General features: G+C 50.5%; 1 protein-coding gene and 1 pseudogene across 1 annotated transcript; both read left to right on the top strand.

Annotated features, from left to right (window-relative positions):
- The first annotated feature begins 11,217 nt into the window (after positions 1-11,217).
- LOC101684842 lies at positions 11,218-15,174 on the top strand (annotated as a pseudogene).
- Positions 13,747-19,786, top strand: LOC101678794 (mucin-3B-like). The gene is given in 8 exon segments (XM_045074871.1): positions 13,747-13,827; positions 15,169-15,647; positions 15,950-16,061; positions 16,175-16,236; positions 16,840-16,985; positions 17,444-17,506; positions 17,872-18,030; positions 18,222-19,786. Coding segments are annotated over 8 exon segments (1,800 nt in total). The 3' UTR covers positions 18,920-19,786.
- Positions 19,787-20,825: the final 1,039 nt, after the last annotated feature.

The raw sequence follows: 20,825 nt of genomic DNA, 5'->3' as shown, positions 1-20,825 counted from the left end.
AGCTTGGTTCAGAGCTTCAGTCATGGTTTGGGTGAGTGTTCACAATGCAGTATTCTGTTGAACTAATGGCACTCTCTGTACTTACAGAAAACAACAGCTGTTCCTGGGCTGACCGTGGTGGGTAGGCTTGTGTTAACAGAACTTCCCGATACACCTGACTCTAGAAAGAAAACTGGATCAGAGAGAAATAATGTCAGAGAATGGTTAAGTTTCAGTTTCCCGGGTTTGATATCACTTTGTTGAGCCATCAGAAAAATCCTGGTGTGACTTCCTTATGCTCAATCTTTAGAAATCAATTCTCTGAGAAATGTTTGCACAAGCTTTCCTTGAACTTTTTGTTTTAAAGATTTTATTTATTTATTTGACAGGCAGAGATCACAAGTAGGCAGAGAGACAGGCAGAGAGAGAGGAGGAAGCAGGCTCCCTGCCAAGCAGAGAGCCCGATGCGGGGCTCGATCCCAGGACCCTGGGATCATGACCTGAGCCGAAGGCAGAGGCTTTAACCCACCAGGGTCGCCAGGGTCGCCACCCAGGCAACCCTCCTTGAATTTTTTTAATACATATATATATATATTTTTTTAAAAGATTTTACTTATTTATTTATTTATTTGACAGAGACAGAGATCACAAGTAGGCAGAGAGGCAGGCGGGGTGAGGGTGGGGGGGAGCAGACTCCCCGCTGAGCAGAGAGCCCGATGCGGGGCTGGATCCCAGCACCCTGAGATCATGACCTGAGCTGAAGGCAGAGGCTTAACCCACTGAGCCACCCAGGCGCCCTGAGTTTTTTTTTTTTTTTTAATCCTATCATAACTTTCATTTCTCTAACTTAATGTGAGCCTTTCTCCTAAGGGGATAAATCCCATGCTTAAGTTTATTACGATCTTTGTCCTCCTTAGGATAAGAAACAGCAGCTTATTAAGTCATATTATAAGCTGGCTCTAGCTCTCTCCCTCCCTTCCCCTACTTTCTTTTCTCAAGCCGAGTGTTTGCTTTAAATCATACAGCCTGTGATGAATTTACAGAAACTAGATTATGGCAAGGGTGATCAAGTAAAATTGCCAATAAGAAAGTTAAAAACAGAACTGAAATGCCACTTGTGATCTTAGTTTGCTGAGTAGTGTGGGCTAAATCACTTGGTTTTATTCTAGGACTCACTCTGCATGCATAAACCAAACAAGGAGAGAGAGAGAGAGAGAGAGAGAGAGCGAGCGCATGGGATTCATGGGAAAATTTCATGTGGAATAAATTTCACATGGAAACAGAAGTTTCAAAAAATATATTGAAAAACATTTGCCCATCACATCCCTATATCATAAACACATTACAAATATACAGTTGACCGCCGAGTACATGAAAAGATGCTCAATGCCATTCATCATCAGGGAAATGCAAAACAAAACCACAAAGAGATTTCACCTCACACCTGTTAGAACGGCCGTCCTCAAAAAGACAAGAAGTAGCAAGGGTTGGCAAGGAGGTGGAGAGAGAGGGACGCTTGTGCACTGCTGGTGGGAATGCAAATTGGTACAGTCACTAAGAAAACAGTACGGAGGTTCCTCAAAAAATTAAAAATAGAACTGACCAATGATCCAGCAATCCCAGCAATCTGATAAATCTGGGGATTTATCAGAGGAAGCAGTAAACACCAACTTGAAAAGGTACCTTAACTCTGGGGCGCCTGGGTGGCTCAGTGGGTTAAAGCCTCTGCTCAGGTCATGATCCCAGGGTCCTAGGATAGAGCCCCACATCGGGCTCGCTTCTTAGCGGGGAGCCTGCTTCTGTTCCTCTCTCTCTGCCTGCCTCTCTGACTACTTGTGCTCTCTGTCTGTCAAATAAATAAATAAAATCTTAAAAAAAAAAAAAAGGTACCTGTACTCCATGTTCCCTGCAACAGTATTTACAGTAACCAAGACATGGAAACCACCTGTGTCCATTAATGGATAAGGAAAGTGTCACACACACACACACACACACACACACACAATTAAAGAATAATAATAAAAGAAAAAGAATGAGGGCTGCCTGGGTGGCTCAGTGGGTTAAGCCTCTGCCTTCAGCTCAGGTCATGATCTCAGGGTCCTGGGATCCAGCCCCACATCGGGCTCTCTGTTCAGACGGAGAGACTGCTTCCTCCTCTCTCTCTGCCTGCTTCTCTGCCTACTTGCGACCTCTCTCTCTCTGTCAAATGAATAAATAAAATCTTAAAAAAATAAGAATGAAAGAATAATATAAGAATAAAAGAAAAAAGAATAAAAGAATAATAAAATAATAAAAGAACATGATAAAGAATAGTAATAAAAGAATAAAAGAAAGTAAAAGTACACCCATGTACCGACTGTCCAGCTCAGGAAATTGACCATTACATCCTTTAAGAACTCCCTACATGATTCTCACTGATTGTATATGCCTCTTCCCTCCATGATAACTTCCTGAATTTTATATTAATGGTTACTTTTTTTTTTAAAGACTTATTTATTTATTTGACAGACAGAGATCACAAGTAGGCAGAGAGGCAGACAGAGATAGAGGAGGAAGCAGGCTCCCCGCTGAGCAGACAGCCCGATGTGGGGCTCAATCCCAGGACCCTGAGACCATGACCTGAGCCAAAGGCAGAGGCTTAACCCACTGAGCCACCCAGGCACCCCTTAATGGTTACTTTATTTTTTTTTTTTTTAAAGATTTTATTTATTTATTTGACAGAGAGAAATCACAAGTAGATGGAGAGGCAGGCAGAGAGAGAGAGAGAGAGGGAAGCAGGCTCCCTGCCAAGCAGAGAGCCTGATGCGGGACTCGATCCCAGGACCCTGAGATCATGACCTGAGCCGAAGGCAGCGGCGTAACCCACTGAGCCACCCAGGCGCCCCTTAATGGTTACTTTAAAAAAATTTTTTTACTTACTTATTTGACGGCGAGAGAGAGCAAGAGGGAGAGCCCAAGCAGGGGGAGTGGGAGAGGGAGAAGCAGATTCCCCGCTGACCAGGGAGCCTGATGTGGGGCTCGATCCCAGGACCCTGGGATCATGGCCTGAGCTGATGGCAGAGGCTTAACCGACTGAACCACCCAGGCGCCCCTATTAAATGCTTACTTTTATATTCTTCAGAGCATTTCTATACATGTATGAACTCCTAATCAAAATATTGTTTAGATTAGCATTTCGGAGTCAAACTGTATATATATTTTTAAAGATTTTATTTATTTATTTGACAGACAGAGATTACAAGTAGGTGGAGAGGCAGGCAGAGAGAGAGGGGGAAGCAGGTCCCCACTGAGCAGAGAGCCCGATGTGGGGCTCGATCCCAGGACCCTGGGATCATGACCCAAGCCGAAGGCAGAGGCCCAACCCTCTGAGCCATCCAGGTACCCCAAACTGTATATATTTTTCTGTGAATGGATTGTTATCCTATTACCCTATTTCAAGATGTGGAAGATCCTTTTCTACCAGCTCCCACCAGTATTAAAGTTCTTTCCATTGCTGCCTTATCTCTTCTGCTAAGTGCCTGGAAATGCCGCCAGGTGCTAAGGTCTTTGCTTCTCACACCACTTCCTGTGTTGGCACAGGACCCGGTGTTGAGAGTGCCTCCTTCCCATTGACAGTATTCGCTTCCTGTGCGTCTGTGAGCACTTTGTCAGATCTCCTCTGTTCTGGGAGGACCCTCCCTCTCCCCAGGTTTCAAACATAACTGCAGTGTTTAGTTTCTCCCTTATAGGACTTCCCTCTCCTTCACTATGGGTGGTTCTCCCAACCTTAATCACTGGATTGAGCCCACCAAACACCCGTAATTCTATCATCTCCATTAGCAGAGCTCCGAGAAGCCCACAAAGACCCATGGGGGGTCAGGGGTACGCCTGGGTGGCTCATTCGGTTAAGCATCTGCCTTTGGCTCAGGTCATGATCTTGGGGTCCTGGGATGGAGCCCTGCGTTGGGCTCCCTGCTCAGCTGGGATCCTACTTCTTGCTCTCCCTCTGACCCTCCCCCGTCTTGTTCTCTCTCTCTCTCTCTCTCTCACTAGCACTTGTTCTCTCTCTCTCAAATAAATAAAATCTTAAAAAAAAAAAAAAGTTCTCCAGGGGTTTGATCATGTCTACTAATGTCACTGATGGCTCTTTTTTAAAATTAAAAAAAATTTTTTTAAGAGAAGGACAGAGGTTGGGGGAGGGACAGAGGGAGAGGGAGAGAGAGAGAGAATCTTGAACAGGCTCCACGCCCAGCATGGAGCCTGAAGCAGGGCTCAGTGTCAGGACCCTGAGATCATAAACTGAGCCAAAATCAAGAGTCAGATGCTTAACTGACTGAGCCACCCGGCGCCCTACTGATGGCTCCTGATTAACATAAACCATAGCTACTGCTAGGATCCTAGCCATGGTAGGTTGTATTTTTGTTCAACATGTTTGTTTTCCCTCCCTGGGGTGGATTATATCTCCCCATGCCACTGATAGCAGGCTTGGCGTCAGATGTGTGGTTCCTCTCCCTGATGAAGGATTTTACATTCTTGTCCCTCAAACTCAGGGCACCCAAGTGACTTGCTTGAGGGTGGAAGGTATGCGACATCATGTCTGGAAAGAAGCTCTAAGGGGCAGCTCATGGTTTTGCCATCTGTCCTTTCCCACCACTGTGAGGCTGGCAGTGTCTCACACAGGGGCTGCTCCATCAGCCTGGGTCCCTGAATGAACAGCACAGATGTTGGGATGGGCAGGTAGATGAGTGGGAAGAAAGGTCTGCTGTGGCAAGCCACCGCGTCTTAAGATTGTGTAGTTCAGCATTGCCTGATCTCTCCTCACTAATAGGCCAACCATTACTGGCTCCCACTTGTCGTAAAACCAAGTATCAGGTTTTCATCTGCCATCATGCAAGTCGATGTCCCCTCCCCCCCCCTGCCACCTTATCATGACTTCAGAGACAACTCTAGTCAGCACCTTTATTCCTACTATCTGACACCATCCATGATAACTGCTATCACAATTCAGATTATGACACAGTGGAGGGGACGGTGAGCACACTTGTCCTAACCTTTCCAGAAAACTTGACTCACTCATGAGCAGTAAAGGGGTGACCTGTCCTTGGTCTTATCTTTACACTTTGTCCTTAAACCTTGGCTTTTGAAGGATGGTCCCAGCCTCTATTTTCCTGGGTTGATGTTGCCCCCGGAGTACCTGTGACAATAGTGGACTCTTGGAGAGAGACCAGTACCCCTCCCTGTCCTACCATGAACTACACTTTAATGTCACCTGGGGGGTGAAGTGTGGGTGGTGGGAATGGGTCAAATGGTGGGTATCACTGATGATGAGCCTCACCTCACCATCCTCAGCCCCCAGTCTCCCCACTCCCCAGCAGGCTTCTTGTTCATCTCAAACTCTGGCTGGGACTATATTCATTTCTGGAACCACCTCTGGGTCTCGAGTGTAGGTTTCCCAGCTCCAGTGCCGCACAGTGGTACAGGGGACTAAGGTGCTTGCTGCTGTGTTCCTTCCTTTCCAGCTTTCTCATGCTGGCTGGAGCCTGGCATGGGGCTGAGGCTTCCCCCCAAAGCAGCAAGAGGACTCTGGCTGTTTTAGATCAACCATCTCCTCTGTTAGTCAGGTGGGGTTCTGCTAGCTCAGGGAGAAAGTAGCCACTGCCCCAGCTCAGGGTGCACCATTGTCATCTTCCCCTCCCCTTCTGGGCAGGCATTCAAATGACTAATACCTTCTACCAAATGATAACTGAGTGTCATGGGAGAGATGTCAGCATAAATACCAGGATATTTCAAGAGTGGGAGAGGTCGCTTAGTGATCACACATGGCTTCCTGTTGGAGAAAAGAAGCAAAGCCGTTAAGAATGGGTAGGATTGGGGTGCCTGGGTGGCTCAGTGGGTTAAGCCTCTGCCTTCGGCTCAGGTCATGATCTCATGATCTCAGTGTCCTGGGATTGAGCCCCGCATCGGGCTCTGTGCTCAGCAGGGAGTCTGCTTCCCCCACCCCCTTGCCTGCCTCTCTGCCTACTTGTGATCTCTCTCTCTCTGTCAAATAAATAAATAAAATCTTAAAAAAAAAGAACGGGTAGGATTTTTACAGGTTGAGAGAAGGAATGGGAGGAGACAGGGCTGTCCTAGTGTGCAAAACAGTTCAGAAGACCAAGACCAGACCAAGACCAATACCAAACCAAGACCAGAAGGTAGGAGAAGCCTATTGGGTGCAGTAGAAACAAGTTTGTGCAGGAGAGGGAAAAGAAATTGAAAGTGGGGGATGGGGAGGAATCAGGGAACCTGATGTTGGATTGGGATCCATCTCCCCAGGAGCCTGGTCACCCCTTACAACAGGGGTCCATTCTCGTCTGTATCCTTGGCATGGTAACTGGCTTTTCATGCTTTGTTTCCAGAATCTTGGCCAACACTGGTGCTTGACCACATAGCTCCAGCCTCAAGGAGACTTTTCTGAAAAACAAGAACAGATCTTTCCAAAAACAAACTCTTTACTATTTTGCAACTGATCAAAGTGGAGGATCCCAGAGATGTGTTCCTCCACGAGATGTGAGAGGCACAGAGGCTCAGGGAGCTCCCAGAGGGCCTGGCCAACTGCCTTTCCACTTTGCAGCAGCCCCCCGAAACTTCCTGAGTCTTGGGCCTCCCAGGAAGAGGATAATTTATGGGGTTCCCTTCTCAAAGACTCTAAGGCCTTAGGGATTATCATATCTAGTTTTAGATTTATAATTTTGTATTCTTTTCTATAAAGAGAAACCCCCAGTTGTGGCAAGTGGCACTTTGACTTCTGCCTTCAAATATTCCCCGCTGGACTCTAGTCCTTCCCACACCTACCTCTGCCTCCAAGATCTATGGGCCCCCTGCACGCTTCAGTTCACCTGCAACAGAAGCACTACCCAACTGTGTCAACGTGGGCTAGAGCTGATGTCCCCTTCTGGTCTGAAGTCACATATGAAATCCATTTCTTGGCTGAATGGGGCTTCCATGGTAGATGCCACTTTCTGGGGCAGCAGCCCACAGTACCCCATGTGTATGTTCACATTCCTGGGCAGCCAGCCTCACCATCCACTTTTCTTCAATCTTTTTTTCCCAGTCTTTCTTCCCATTTGACCTATTTAATAATCCATGGTCCTGTCTTCAAGTTTGTTGGTTCTTTCTTCTGCCTGCTCAGATATGCCTTTGAATCCCTCTAATGGATTTCTCATTTCAGTTGTTGTGCTTTACAGCTCTTTCTTTTCAATTTCTTTTTCGTTTTTCCATGCTTTATTGATATTTTTCATTTTGCTCATGCATCATTTTTTTACTCTCTCCATATCTTCCTTTTGTTCTTTGAATATCCTTAAACCAGTTGTTTTAGAATCTTTGTCCAGTATATCTTCTATTAGGTCTTCTTCAGGGATGTTTCTATTTAATTCTTTTTTCTTTGAATGGATCATACCTTCCTGTTCCTTTGTATGCCTTGTGTGGTTGTTGTTTGTTTGTTTGTTTTTTGTTGATGTTGTTTTATTTGTTGTTGTTGTTTTTTAAAAGATTTTATTTTTATTTGACAGAGATCACAAGTAGGCAGAGAGGCAGGCTGAGATAGAGGAAGGGAAGCAGGCTCCCCACTGAGCAGAGAGCCCGATGCGGGGCTTGATCCCAGGAGCCTGAGACCATGACCTGAGCTGAAGGCAGAGGCTTAACCCACTGAGCCACCCAGGCGCCCCTGTTTTTTTTTTGACACAGAACATTTGACTCTAATAATGTGGTAACTCTGGAACTCAGATTCTCCTCCTTCCCCACAGTTTTCAGTTATTGTTTTTGTTGGTTATTGTAGAGTGTCTGTGGCTGAATATGGACACAAGGTGTAAACTAAGGTCTTCTTAGGTCTGTTCTAATCCTTTCCCTGAGCATGCTCAGTCACTTCCCAAAATTTCCCACATATACAGTCATGTTCGAATGTCCTAGTGTTTAACATGCAACTCTCAAAGGGGGAAAAGCAAACACTGAAGGGGAGGAAAAAGGAGCTTAACCTTTTAAATCCCCTGGAATTCATTTCAAATGGGGGGGGGGAGGGCTTGTAAGAACAGCTGTTTGCCTCTTTGTTTGAACCTTTGTGATCAGAAACTATAATCAGGGATCGAAGTATGTTACATCAGATAGATTTTACTAGAGCAGTTGCAGTTATAGTCTAGGTGGGGAGCTGGATTCCTGGTTCCTACTCCATTATTTCTCCAGAATCTTCCTCCTCCTCCTCCTCCACCTCTCCCTCCTCCTTCTCTTCCTTCTCCTCCTCCTCCTCCTCCTCCAGGATTTATTTATTTATTTATTTATCTATCTATTTATTTAGTTATTTTAGACTGGACAGAGCATGGGTGGGAGGGAGAGGGAGAGAGAGAAAATCTTAAGCAGACTCCCTACTGAGTGGCAGCAGATTCGGGGCTTGATCCTAGGACCACAAGATCACGACCTGAGTCAAAATCAAGTTGGAGGGGCACCTGGGTGGCTCAGTGGTTTAAGCCTCTGCCTTCAGCTCAGGTCATGATCTCAGGGTCCTGGGATCGAGCCCCACATCAGGCTCTCTGCTCAGCGGGGAGCCTGCTTCCCCCTCTCTCTCTGCCTGCTTCTCTGCCTACTTGTGATCTCTCTCTGTCTATCAAGTAAATAGATAAAAATCTTAAAAAAAAAATCAAGTTGGAGGCTTAACCAAATGAGCCACCCAGCTGCCCCCAGAATCCTCTTCTCAATTACTTTTACATTAGCTTCAAAAGCATAACACTATCTTTAAGTTGTCAAAGATAAACAAAGTCATACCCTAGTTAAAGTGTTAAGGACATATTTTAATCAGTAACATACTGTTGCAACAGGTAAGAGTCCAGCACGAACCGAACTCTGGTTTGCACAGAGGTCACTGGGTGATTTAAGGGAGAGAGAGGGAGTGGGGCTCAGGGGACTGGGGGAGTGAACAGTTACAGGAAGGCGAGGGGATGTGATCCATGTGAAACCCATCTGGGTTTGCTAACTGGTGCTTATCAAAGTTGGGCTTCTGCCCTTCCCCAAAGGTTGGGAGACAGAAGCCCTATCTTTGGGTGTTCACTGGGACAGAGAGTAAATCCTTTCAGTGGTCTTGAGTTCTCTCAGGCAGGCACTTTAAGGGAGGCTGGGGTCAACCTGGGGTGGGGCCTTGAGCTCTGAGAACTGTGTTAGTGATTGTTCAAGTCTTTATAGGCCACAGATGAGGGTTAGTTGGGAAGAGGGCTCAGGGCAGCCTGGTCAGAGTTCAGTCAAGGAGAGAATCTTTGTCAAAGTAAAAAGTAAAAACTACAGATGGAGCTAATGTTCCCTGATTATCATTCTGAACCCTAGCTCCTTCTTGTTTCTCTGAATTAATCTTACCCTTGTTACTGGTGTAGGTGAGCTGTTTTTTTTTTTTTCCTTCAAATTTTGAATGCACTTACCTGTGTGTTTATGTCTGTGTGTGTATTCATAGGAATACACATAGGAAATACATATGTGTGTATTTTAACAAAACTGTTTTAACAAAACTGTGTCTATTGGTTTCACTGAATAAGCCATTCTGAGAGTCTTTCCTTTATGGTACTCTTTTTTTTTTTTTTTTTTTTAAGATTTTATTTACTTACTTTGACACAGAGCGAGAAATCACAAGTAGGTAGAGAGGCAGGCAGAGAGAGAGGAGGAAGCAGACTCCCCGCTGAGCAGAGATTTCCCGATGCGGGGCTCGATTCCAGGACCCTGGGATCATGACCTGAGCCGGAGGCAGCGGCTTAACCCACTGAGCCACCCAGGCGCCCCTCAAAACATCCTTTTGTTTGATTGCTTCCACTGGCCGTCTGTATTAACTCTTCTGGGACGTGGCCCACAGATATGAAAATGACCTCCGATTGAATTTTGCATTGCTCGCATGGCTTTGATTATGGGGTCTCAGCCCCAGTCATGCTAAAGGGAGGGTGGAGGGAAGAGCAAGGGGGCAGAGGGCTTCCCAGGGTCCTCGGCTTCCTCTGGATGCTCGGGGCCTCCACGGGCGCCAGAGGTAAGGGGACCCGTGGGAAAAGGGCTGCAGAGACTCTCCTGATGTTCTAGGGCAGGGGTGTGTAGGGAAGTGGCTCTGAGGCCCCCAGGGAGACAGAGGAGGGATTCCTCAGAGCTTTCGGTGTAGGGGGCATTAAGGAGAAAGGAAGCTGGATTCATCTGGCGCTGGACCAAGCAGGTTGCAAGGGTTGGTGCGTGCACTGGGAGGGTGGGCATAACCTCTCTCCAGAGGCGCGTTCTTCCCTTTGATTTGGTGTTCTGAGCCCTCACTTCTCTTCTGTCCCTCCCTATCAGCCCCGGTGCTCTGGTCCACTCTGGACTCTTCCTTGACTTCCCGGGGCGCTCTCTCCACGACACCTCCACTTCTGCCCCTGGGGTTCTCTCCTCCCTCTGGGGCATCTCTGCCTTTGGTCCCAGTTCCCTCCTATAGCTCTGCCTCTACCTCTCCCTGCCCCCACCCAGCCCATGTTTCTGGGCACAGTTGTCATTGGCAAGGCCGGCCTGGGAGATCCTGATGGCTCCCAAAGGGTGGGTGTGTACCACCCGGCATGCGTTCAGGGCTTTCTCTCTCGTGTCCCTTTGGAATCCCACAATTCCCCTGTATTTCCCTTCCCTATTTCTCCTGCTGTCTGTTCCTGACCCCCAATCCTACACCTTCCTAACCTAGAGGCCCGAGGACCACCCTCTCTCTTACCTCCAGGGCCACCTCCTGGCTCTAAGGGCTCCAACCCAGGAATCTTCAACATCACTTCTTCCCACCTCCCTGACACACCCAGCGAGGCTGGGAAATGAAATCCCAGCTCTCTAGAACAAAGAGTTCTGGGTCCAAGGTGAGGAGGAGGCCAATGGTGAGTGCGCAGGGGGTCTGGGCACTTCTGCTTTTGGAGGCCGTGGCTGCAGGAGTCTCTCTGCCACTCACCCCAGCCTGATGAGATCTCTGACCCTCACTCTTTAGGGAGTGGGCTCCATAGGGAGTGAACTCTTAGGGTTCAGGCTTGTAAACTAATTACCCTAGTGGGCAAAACAGAATGGGGGATAGAAAATATGTCTGTTTTTGTTAACACTCACTGCTAAACCTTAAGGTCTTTGGAACTCATGCCTACTTTTTTTTTTAAGATTTTATTTATTGATTTGACATAGAAAGAGAGAGAGAGCGAGAGCGAGTGCACATAAGCAGAGGGAGAGGGAGAAGCAGGCTCTCTGTTGAGCAGGGAGCCTGGTGTGGGGCTCAATCCCAGGACCCTGGGAGAATGACCTGAGCTGAAGGCAGACGCTTAACTGACTGAGCTACCTGGGCACCCCTCATGCCTACCTTCTGAGTTATCCTCTTCTGGAAGTTTCCTTTTCTGTCCTGTCCCTCAGCCTGTCAGTATGAGCCTCTCTCCCTGTCTCAACAGAGTCTGAGCCTCCGTCTCTGGTTTTCCCTTTGCTGTTCTCTACGCAGCTTTCCTCTCTCTGATCCAATGGCTCCAGTGTCCGTGATGTGCTCCCTGCCCTGCGCCCCAAGCCCAGGCTTGGCTGGGCTCTTTCAGAAGAGGGGAGTCAGCCCAGACAGCAGTGTGGCATAGGGAGAAAGGCAGAGGAGAGCCAAAGGGTGGGCATCCGGGGTAGGAGGTGGGGAAGAGGAAGAGTAAGGGTAAGGGAAGAGCAGGGTAAGGGAAACATGCATGTGTGGAGAAAGGGGTGAGGAGGGAGGGCCCTTGGCTGAACCTGCAGGCTTGGCATAGCCATCCTGAGGGCTGGAAGGTCCCCACTCAGAAGGGGACGCCAAGGACTGTCGGTGTCCCCTTGAGACCCTGAAAGGCCCTCTCCCCAAACTGCCTCGGATGGAGGGGTAAGCACTGGAACTTCCTACCTTCTGTGATACTATCTGGAAAGCGGGGCAGGGGATAACCCACGTGGTGTTTATGGTGTCAAGGCGATCTGCAAATGAATCCCGCTCCAAAGGTGAGGCAAGGTGGCCACTGAGCACCCCCCACGGGACCCCTCCAGCTCCCAACAGTAGGGAGCACCCACTCCCAACTCCCCCCATCTCTCCCCACTTTAAACCTACTTCTGAGCCGTTGCTCAAAACTACAGTCAAGTCCAACACCTCAACGATCCCAATGGCCAAGCTTGTCCTCAAGGTCAAAACCACCCCACCCACCCTCATTGTCTACACGAGCACCGCAAAGGGCATCAACCCCCACCCCCACCAGCCTTAACATCACTACCACTTAGCCCACCCCCTGCACGACCCTGACCACCACGGAGAGACTCACCTCAGCCATGACCTCCCCTCCCGCCGCTACCACCAGCACTGTGGGGGAAAACTCACCCAACCATGGCCCTCCTCTCTTCTCTGTCTCAGCCCCCCACACAACCTCCATCCCCCGACATCCTCTACAACTGGTATCACAGAAAGGCCTCGCCTGACCCCAAGCAAGCAGTCACACACCCAGGCCTCTTAGCCCAGTAATCACTTCCACCTCTATTACCCTTTCTCTAACTGCCACGAACATCTCAGCAACCGTAACCAATAACAACTCTTCGCCCGTCACCAATTTCTCGATCACAACCACAGCTTCGTTTCCTCCCACCGCCAGTACATTCAAAACAGCAACCGCCCCCACTCACGATCCCACATCAACAAATACATTAACAACACCTACAACACGAAGTACATCTGCTCCTACTGAAGCCACGGCCATGCTCAGTGCACCAACAATTACTTTGAAAACAACGAGTTTGATGAAAACAAAGCTTATTCTGGGGAATGACAGCCCTAGAGAAACTCTCACAGCAGGAATTACTTCGATTTCTCCAACCCCATCATCCATCACTCCAACAAACACAATGGTCTCCGCCACGTCTGCTGCCTCCGAAACCACTCTGGAATCCACCACCACCAATATTTACACAACTTTCACAGCCACAGAACCACACTCCTCCACGGCAGCTGCTACCTGCCCAGGCAAGATGGCTGTCACCCCTTCTCATGCCATACCTGGAAAACTACACTTAGTCCTCAAAAGACATTTCCCCAGTGTCTCTCATGACAGAGATGACTTCTCCTCCCACAATTACATCCTTAACTAGGCCTGGGAACACAGTCAATTCTCCAACACCAGCCTCTTTTCTTCCAGTCACCACAATACCTTTACATTGGCGATGAGGATGCGTCCGTCTTCTCCACCTGCCCCAAACACAGAATCAGTCTCCACTTGGAGCACAAACACTACCCCTACATCCACCTTGATTACTACACTCCCTACAACCCATGACACATCTACCCCTATATCTCCCACGAGTCCTGGCACCATGGCCACCACTGAAATCACCACTCCCCCCAACGTTTCAACCACTGTCACCTTGAACACAGCCTCTCTGCCCCCTTCCTCCACTCCAGAAACTACCACCATGATTGTGGTAACAACACCCATGCCCACAATGCCACACAGAAGAAGAAGAAGAAGAAGAAGAAGAAGTCACTTATTCAAACATCTACTCTAAAGGAAGCACAACTATGTCAGCAATGACCCCAACTCCCTCCACCTCTGGTGTCCTGACATTAACCACCAGCATAAACTCATCCTCTGTTAGTACAGGCGTGACTAACTCAACACTGTCAACCATCATCCCTACATCCAGGGGCACCACTGGTTTGCTGACTACCATTATTGACCTCACCTCCACAATCATGGCTTCCATCATATTGCCCCCCCCCACATTGTCCAAAATATAGACTTATCATCCGATGTCATTACAACCTCGACCACAATGCCTGCTGTGGCACCCATGTACCCAAGTACCCACACCACGCCACATCCTACCCTTGCCACCAACACTCCAGTTACATCTGTAGGCTCCTTCCATGTCTTCCAGCAGTACTGGGACCACATAGACAGCCAATACCACCTCATATGCAACAGGCACAAATATGTGGCCCACAAATGCTGACCCCACCCCAGCATCCACTACCACTGACACACACATAATACCCCTGACCACCTCTACTACACTTACTGCATACACATGCAATCTGTCACACCTTCTCATGCCCCATACCCCTGGAAAACCACACTAATACTGGGGATGTCTGGATGCTGTCTCTCACCATGGAGATTACATCTCGTCTTGCAACCACATCATCAATCATCCCACCAATACGGCTGATTCTCTGACATTGACTACCTCTACTCCAGTCCCCACCAATACCTTCACATCAGCCATGAGGATGTGTCTGTCTTCTCCACCTTCCCCAACCACAGAATCAGTCTCCACCTTGACCACAAACCCTTTCATCCACATTGATTACTACACTGCTTAGTACCAATGCTGCATCCACCCCTGTGGTCACCACAGCCACAACTGACATCACCACTCCCACCAATATTTCAATGTCTACCTCCATCACAGCCACTCTGCCTACTCCCTCTACCCCAGAAACAGCCATGACTGTGACTACAATGTTGGTAACAACACCCACCCCCACAATACCACTCAGGACTTCTTGTGTTTCTCCAACATCATCTTTCCCTAGTCTGAGTACATCTACAAATGCACTAACTACTTCTCTTGGTACTGTTCTCTCTTATTCAATATCCACAACAATAATGTCCTCTTCTCTATCCTCCACTAGTGCAAATTCAATGCTTACTACCACCCCTAACTCTCTTTCTACATCCTCACTTCTCTCTGGTGTGGAAAAGATAGGCTCTTTTGCTACTGCTTTCCATGCTCCTTTTTCATCGGAAACTGCAAGAACTTCTTCAGCCACATCTTCTCTGAAGACCTTTGCTACTGAAACAACCATCACGCTGTTTTATTTCTTCTGCTGCCCCATGTCCAGAATCTGTATCCGTTACCATAGCACCTGCCTCTCCCACTACTTCATTTGCGGGAATGGGTCTAAGTAGTGAAGTTTCTTCTCTGCCCACCATCCCAATGTCAGTGTTTACTTCCACTGCTGAGATGGCCACCTCCTAGTTTCACCAGTATGACAACTGTGTTTCCTATACATATGGACACTTCTACTGTTCTGGAAACTCATCCTACTAACAGCATAACAGATGCTCCTAGTTCTGTCAGCACTGGGACTACCCCCAGTCACACAGTTTTGACAAGCACTCGAAGACCCACCAGTGGAAACCGGATAGGCACCAATTCTGTAACCATCCCACATATGCCTGGATTCACTAGCCTCCCACTGACCACAAAAATAAGCAGCAGCGTTCCAACTGTGATGTTGACTTCAATCAAGTTGACTTGTCCCACCCCAGCCACGATCAAGACTCCAGAAACACCAGCATTCACCTCTTAGAGTGCTATCATCCTTACATCATCCAGAACAACTTCAACCACCACTCACTTGGACCACTGTCCCAGGTTGGGCCTCCTGCTTCCCTGTTTCCTCTTCTCTCTCCTCTGATAAATTTCTCTGTCACCAAGGGCAAGCCCTATCCTGAACTTCCTTTTTTTTTTTTCTTGTGCTGTGACAATGGTGGCACCTGGATACGAGGCCTCTGCCACTTGCCCTTGGGGTTCTCTGAGCCCCACTGTGAGCTCCAGGATATCAGGAGCCAGCATGGGGGTAAAAGGGATGGCCCCAAGTGCCACTGCCTTAGCACCTTCTATAGCTCCCGTTGTGAGTTTGTGGTGGAATAGGTGAATCTGGGTGAGTTGCCAGGACCCTGCCTTCTGCACTTTCTCCTGGGAGATGCCACTGACTCTCCCTGGGTCCAGCCCCAGGGTTTGCCTGTCAGCACTCATGTCCTTTTGCCTAATTGCTCCATCCCTGCCTTCTCTCCCATGCTTTCCTTTACCCCATGTCATGCCTCCTTTCTACCATCACCCCCAGGAGGTGGTCTCCTTCCCGGTCTGGGCTGCTAGAAGCTGTATTAGCTTCTAAATGCTGCTGTAACAAATCACCATAAACTTAGCAGTTGAAATAATGCAAATGTATTGCCTTACAGTTCTGTAGACTGGAGTCTGAAGTGGGCATGGAGGTCTCTGTTGACCAGGAGTTCTCCCCAGACCTCAATGACAACACTTCCACAGCCTATAAGGATTTCAGTGACACCTTCTGGGATCAGGTGACAGGGAAAGGGAGGGAACTCAAGAGTCCTTCCCTGAAGCTGAGCTTGGGCCCCTGGGTATGCACAGGTCACAAGGTTCAGGTGAGATCCCAAGGATCTCGGCATTTCAGATGCAGAAGATTTACCAAAATGGGAAGGGGTTCAAGGATGTGTAGATCCTGTCATTGAGGAAGGAGACCCTTATGGGGCTGTGGAGGCAGTGTTAGGTGGGGGCAGGGGGCACAAAGAAAAGCTGGAGAAGCCATCTTTTCCTTTTGAAATCATCAGATTTTAGAAAGAGAGAGGTGGAGGAAGGAGATAGGGGAACCAATCACTTCATGGGGGATTTTTTTTCCCCAATCATTTTCTGTGGTTATTTCTCTGTAGTAGAGATGCCACCCTCCTTTTTAAACAAGATTGGAAGGAGAGATCACATGGGACACGCAGGGAGGTGCATATGAAGGCTGTGGGAAGCATGGTGTCTGGACAGTGGCTCCTGGCCTCCTGAGTGGGTCAGCATGAGTGAGGCAGAGAGCACAGGGGGGCCTGGTTTGGTAATGGCTTAATGAAAGGCAAGAGCATGTCAATCATTCCTTGTCCTGCCTTCTGGGCTGACTAAATTAGGGATGCTGGTGGCTCCTGAGAATAATATTCCTGGATTTCCAAGTCATGGCTTCTGCCTTCCTCCCAATACCAGCGCACTTGTGGTTGGTCCTGGAGGTGCCCTCCTAAAGACTTACATGCCCCAGGCCTGAGCACCCTGTAAGACCCCCAACCCTCTTGATCCCCTCAGGAGTGGCAGCATTGTGGTGAGCTACTTGGTCCCGCTGGAGTTGCCCTTTAGCCTCCAGCTGGAGAGCGAGCATGTGAAGGTGAAGACAGTGCTGAAGGAGAAGCTCCAGAATGTCAGCCATAACGGGGACAGCTGCCAGCATACCCGGAGTGAGCCAGAGCTGGAGGGAGGGGTCAGGGCCAGAGCTACTAGCTGTGATGGGAGCCTCTGGGCTCAGATGTCAGCCCTGAGGTCCTTCCAGCAAATTGGGGGCGTAGGTTTATAGCCAACTGGGTCAAGAATGGGGCTAGGGAGGGGCCTGCCAGAGACTGGGTGCTGGGGAAGACCCCTTGACAGTTCTGCTCCAAGTTTTCAGGACGGCTGAGGACCCTTGCTTATTTGGCAGGGGGTGGAGGAAGGTGGGGATGTAGGGAGGTTGGGGGGTGAAGGAGGCAAGAAGAGCCTTCCCTGTGGCCCCTCCTCATCTCCCCCTTAGTGACAGAGCCCTCTCTGCCCCTCCCTGGGCTTCCCCGCTCTGATCACCTGTCCCCGAGCCTTTAACCTCCCCTTGTGTTCCACCTGTGGAACACAGTTCCACACAGTTCCACCTGTGCCTGTGTCCCCTCAGCCCTGTGTTTGAAGCCTGACTCCATCAAGGCGAACAATAACACCAGGAAGGAGCTGACCGTGGAAGATAAGGATGGACAAAGGGCTGCGTGGCCCCAGAGGCCATGACCCTCCCACCAGGAACATCTGCCTCTTGAAATTCCCTGGAAACGAGGAGGAGACCTTTCAGGGAGGTGAGTGATGTGGCCCCAGGCAGGGCTGCCCTTCCTGGCCTTTGTTAGGAGCTTCCCCTGCTGGAGGACCAGCAGGGAAGGTGGGGAGAGGGTGGGGGGTCTTGGGGGCCTGCCCTCCCCTCATCTAATCCTAGGATCTACTCCACGACACCTTGCCCTTGGAAAAGCTGTTTCCCCCATTTTCGGAGCCATTTATGACCAGGCCCCTGAGTAGAGTGGATGAGGTTCCTGTTTTTCTGCAACCCTTTACCCAACCCAGCCATCTGTCGCCACGCCACTGCCAAAGGCTATGGGGATTTCTACTTCCCCTTGGTGGAGGAGAACCGCCTTGGCTGGGTCACCCAATGCGCTTCGGGCGCCGTCGACTGTCAGCGCGTCCAGTGCCTCGTGGAAAAGAGCGGTCCTGCCGGCGGGTGAGACTCTGCGCACGCGCAGGAGAAGTCCCGCCCACGACCCGCCAGGCCTTCCCGCTGGGCGGTCCCTCGTGGCCCCGCCCACCGCGGCCCACGTTGGCCCACGTCGGCTCACGTGGGCACACGTCGGCGCACTTCGGCGTACGTCGATGCGAGCGGACCCGGGGCGGAAGGTGTGAGGGTCTGTGACTTGTGACCTCCTGCTCCAGCTGCTTCTCCACGGACACGCTCTGGCTCTCGCGCCCGCGCTGCCAGGTGGCCGTCGCTTGGAGGGCGCTGGTCGGGCGCCTGGTGGGGGGCTTAGCTCGGCTGCCGCTGCTGCTGGCGTCCCTGGGCCTCTTCGTCGTCGCGCGCTCCCGCTCGCGGAGAGATGGCCAAGCTGGAGGCCGATGGGCACCGTAGAGGTGCGGGGAAGCGCGGCAAAGGGGTCCCAGCTGGGGCGGCCGTGCTCGGACCGTGCGGTGCGTTGCCCCGACTCAGGTCCTGCGACGACAGAAATGGTTCGAGATCTGGGATGAGGACACTATGGGGACTTTTTCAAACTTGGGCTCGGAGGACGACCGTGGACAGGTGAGTCCTGCCTCCTGGGGAAGGGGGCGGGGGCTTTCCTGGGCACCACCGGAGCCTGGGAAGGACCCAGCGTCCTCCCTTGCCCAGGGCAGACACGTACCTTGCATACCTCGTGTGGGGAAGCTTGAGTCTCCGCTTCCGTGGGCACCTCCTGAGAAAGGTGAAGGTCCTGCGCCGGCCATTCCTGTAGGGCAGACACTGGGGCACAGGAGCCCCCACGCCAGGCCTTGCCTTCCCCACCTTTCCCGCCCTTCGGAATCTCTCTTTCCACCTGTTGTCTCCTCCCCTCCTCTTTTCCCCTCTCTCTCTAGTCAAGGGTGAACACGTCCAGGTGGCCTTGGAGAATGTGGACACCAGTGTTAGGGTGAGGGGGCAAAGGGGGAGAGTAAGGAACTCTCCCGAATCCAGGTCCTGATGCCCTCTCTCCACCCGCTAGGGCAGGGGGCTGGGCTAGGACCAGGAGGCAGCGACCTTCCAGCCAGCCTGGGCCGGGTGGCTGTGGGTTCTCACTCCCTCTTTGACACACACACTCTGTGGCAGGTGCATATCCAGAGACCCGAGGTTGGCCTTGCTGTGAGCCCTGCCCTTCCCCCACCAGCCTGCCCCAGACCGTGGGAAGAAACCCTCTGAACCGCATCCATTTCAGGGAATGGCTCGAGGACTTGGGCAGCTCTCTCTCCTGGTTTCCTGGAGCAAACTCAGACCACCTGCCCGACCCTCTGGGTGAAACTTCACCAGTTTCAGACACCAGTTTCAACCAATTCAAATCCAGGCTCTTGCACTGTGGGAATCTGGCCAAGTCAATAACTTCTCTGAACCCTGTACGATGAGTAGAGCATACTAGTCCCGATACCTTGTGTGGTTGCTGTGAAACCCAGACACTGTCTGTCAGACCTCTGTCCCCGTGCACCTTCCTGTGTCAGCCTTTGTGCTTATGTGGTCTCTCGCAGATCCCCGTCTCTACTTCCTTTGGGGGGTCTCGGACCTCAGTCCCTGGTCTCCTGTGCTCATCCTGACACCCATTCCCCACCTGCCCTGTAACCATTCTCCTACCTGCTCCTTATGTAACTCCTTGCTGCATTCTTGCTCCCACTATTAAATCTCCCCCCATAAGCAGTGTCTTTTTTTTTTTTTAAGATTTTATTTATTTATTTGACAGACAGAGATCACAAGTAGGCAGAGAGGCAGGCAGAGAGAGAGGAGGAAGCAGGCTCCCTGCTGAGCAGAGAACCCGATGTCGGGCTCGATCCCAGGACTCCAGGATCATGACCTGAGCCGAAGGCAGAGGCTTTAACCCACTGAGCCACCCAGGCGCCCCCATAAGGAGCTTTTTTTTTTTTTTAAAAAAAAAGATTTTATTTATTTATTTGACAGAGAGAAATCACAAGTAGACGGAGAGGCAGGCAGAGAGAGGGGAGGAAGCAGGCTCCCTGCTGAGCAGAGAGCCCGATGCGGGACTCGATCCCAGGACCCTGAGATCATGACCTGAGCCGAAGGCAGTGGCTCAACCCACTGAGCCACCCAGGCGCCCTATAAGGAGCTTCTTAAATCACTTCCCACCCCAGCACCCAGCCCCAAGTCTCCCCCAGTTTGTCCCCTCCCCCATCCTTATAATCTCAGCCCTAAATCCCTACCACCTGCCCCATCCCTGGGCCCCCATCTTTTTTTTTTTTTTTTAAAGATTTTATTCATTCATTTGACAGAGGTCACAAGTAGGCAGAGAGGCAGGCAGAGAGAGGGGAGGAAGCAGGCTCCCTGCTGAGCAGAGAGCCCAACGCAGGGCTCGATCCCAGGACCCTGAGATCATGACCGGAGCTGAAGGCAGAGGCCTCAACCCACTGAGCCACACAGGCACCCCTGGGCCCCCGTCTTAAATCCTCCCTCCTCCCTCCACACCCCATTCCCAGCCAGGTATTGATGTCCTCTGCCTCTTAAATCCCCCAACTGGTGCTTCCTAGGCCCTGGTCCCCACATTGTTGGGTTCCACTCCTTCCTCTCCATCCCAAAGGCCCAGGCTTCCAGTGTTCCGGGGCCCCACGCAGGAGCAGAAGCAGGGTGGGGTGGAGAAGCTCCCTCAGCCCTTTGTCCTCATTGTCTCTCCCCGGCCCGCTACTGCCTCACCTTCCCCACAAACTTCCCCACTGAGCCCCTTTCCTCTCTGGCCGCACCCCCACCCCCGCAGTAACCTCAGAGGCCAGAAGTCCCCAGCCTTCCTCCTCCGGTTCTC

This window comes from Mustela putorius, unplaced genomic scaffold (genome assembly GCF_011764305.1).
Source record: "Mustela putorius furo isolate JIRA1106 unplaced genomic scaffold, ASM1176430v1.1 tig00000139_pilon_pilon_pilon, whole genome shotgun sequence".
Lineage (NCBI taxonomy): Eukaryota > Metazoa > Chordata > Mammalia > Carnivora > Mustelidae > Mustela > Mustela putorius.
The sequence above is the reverse complement of the archived record's forward strand: the minus strand, read 5'-3'. Positions and strand labels throughout refer to the sequence as shown.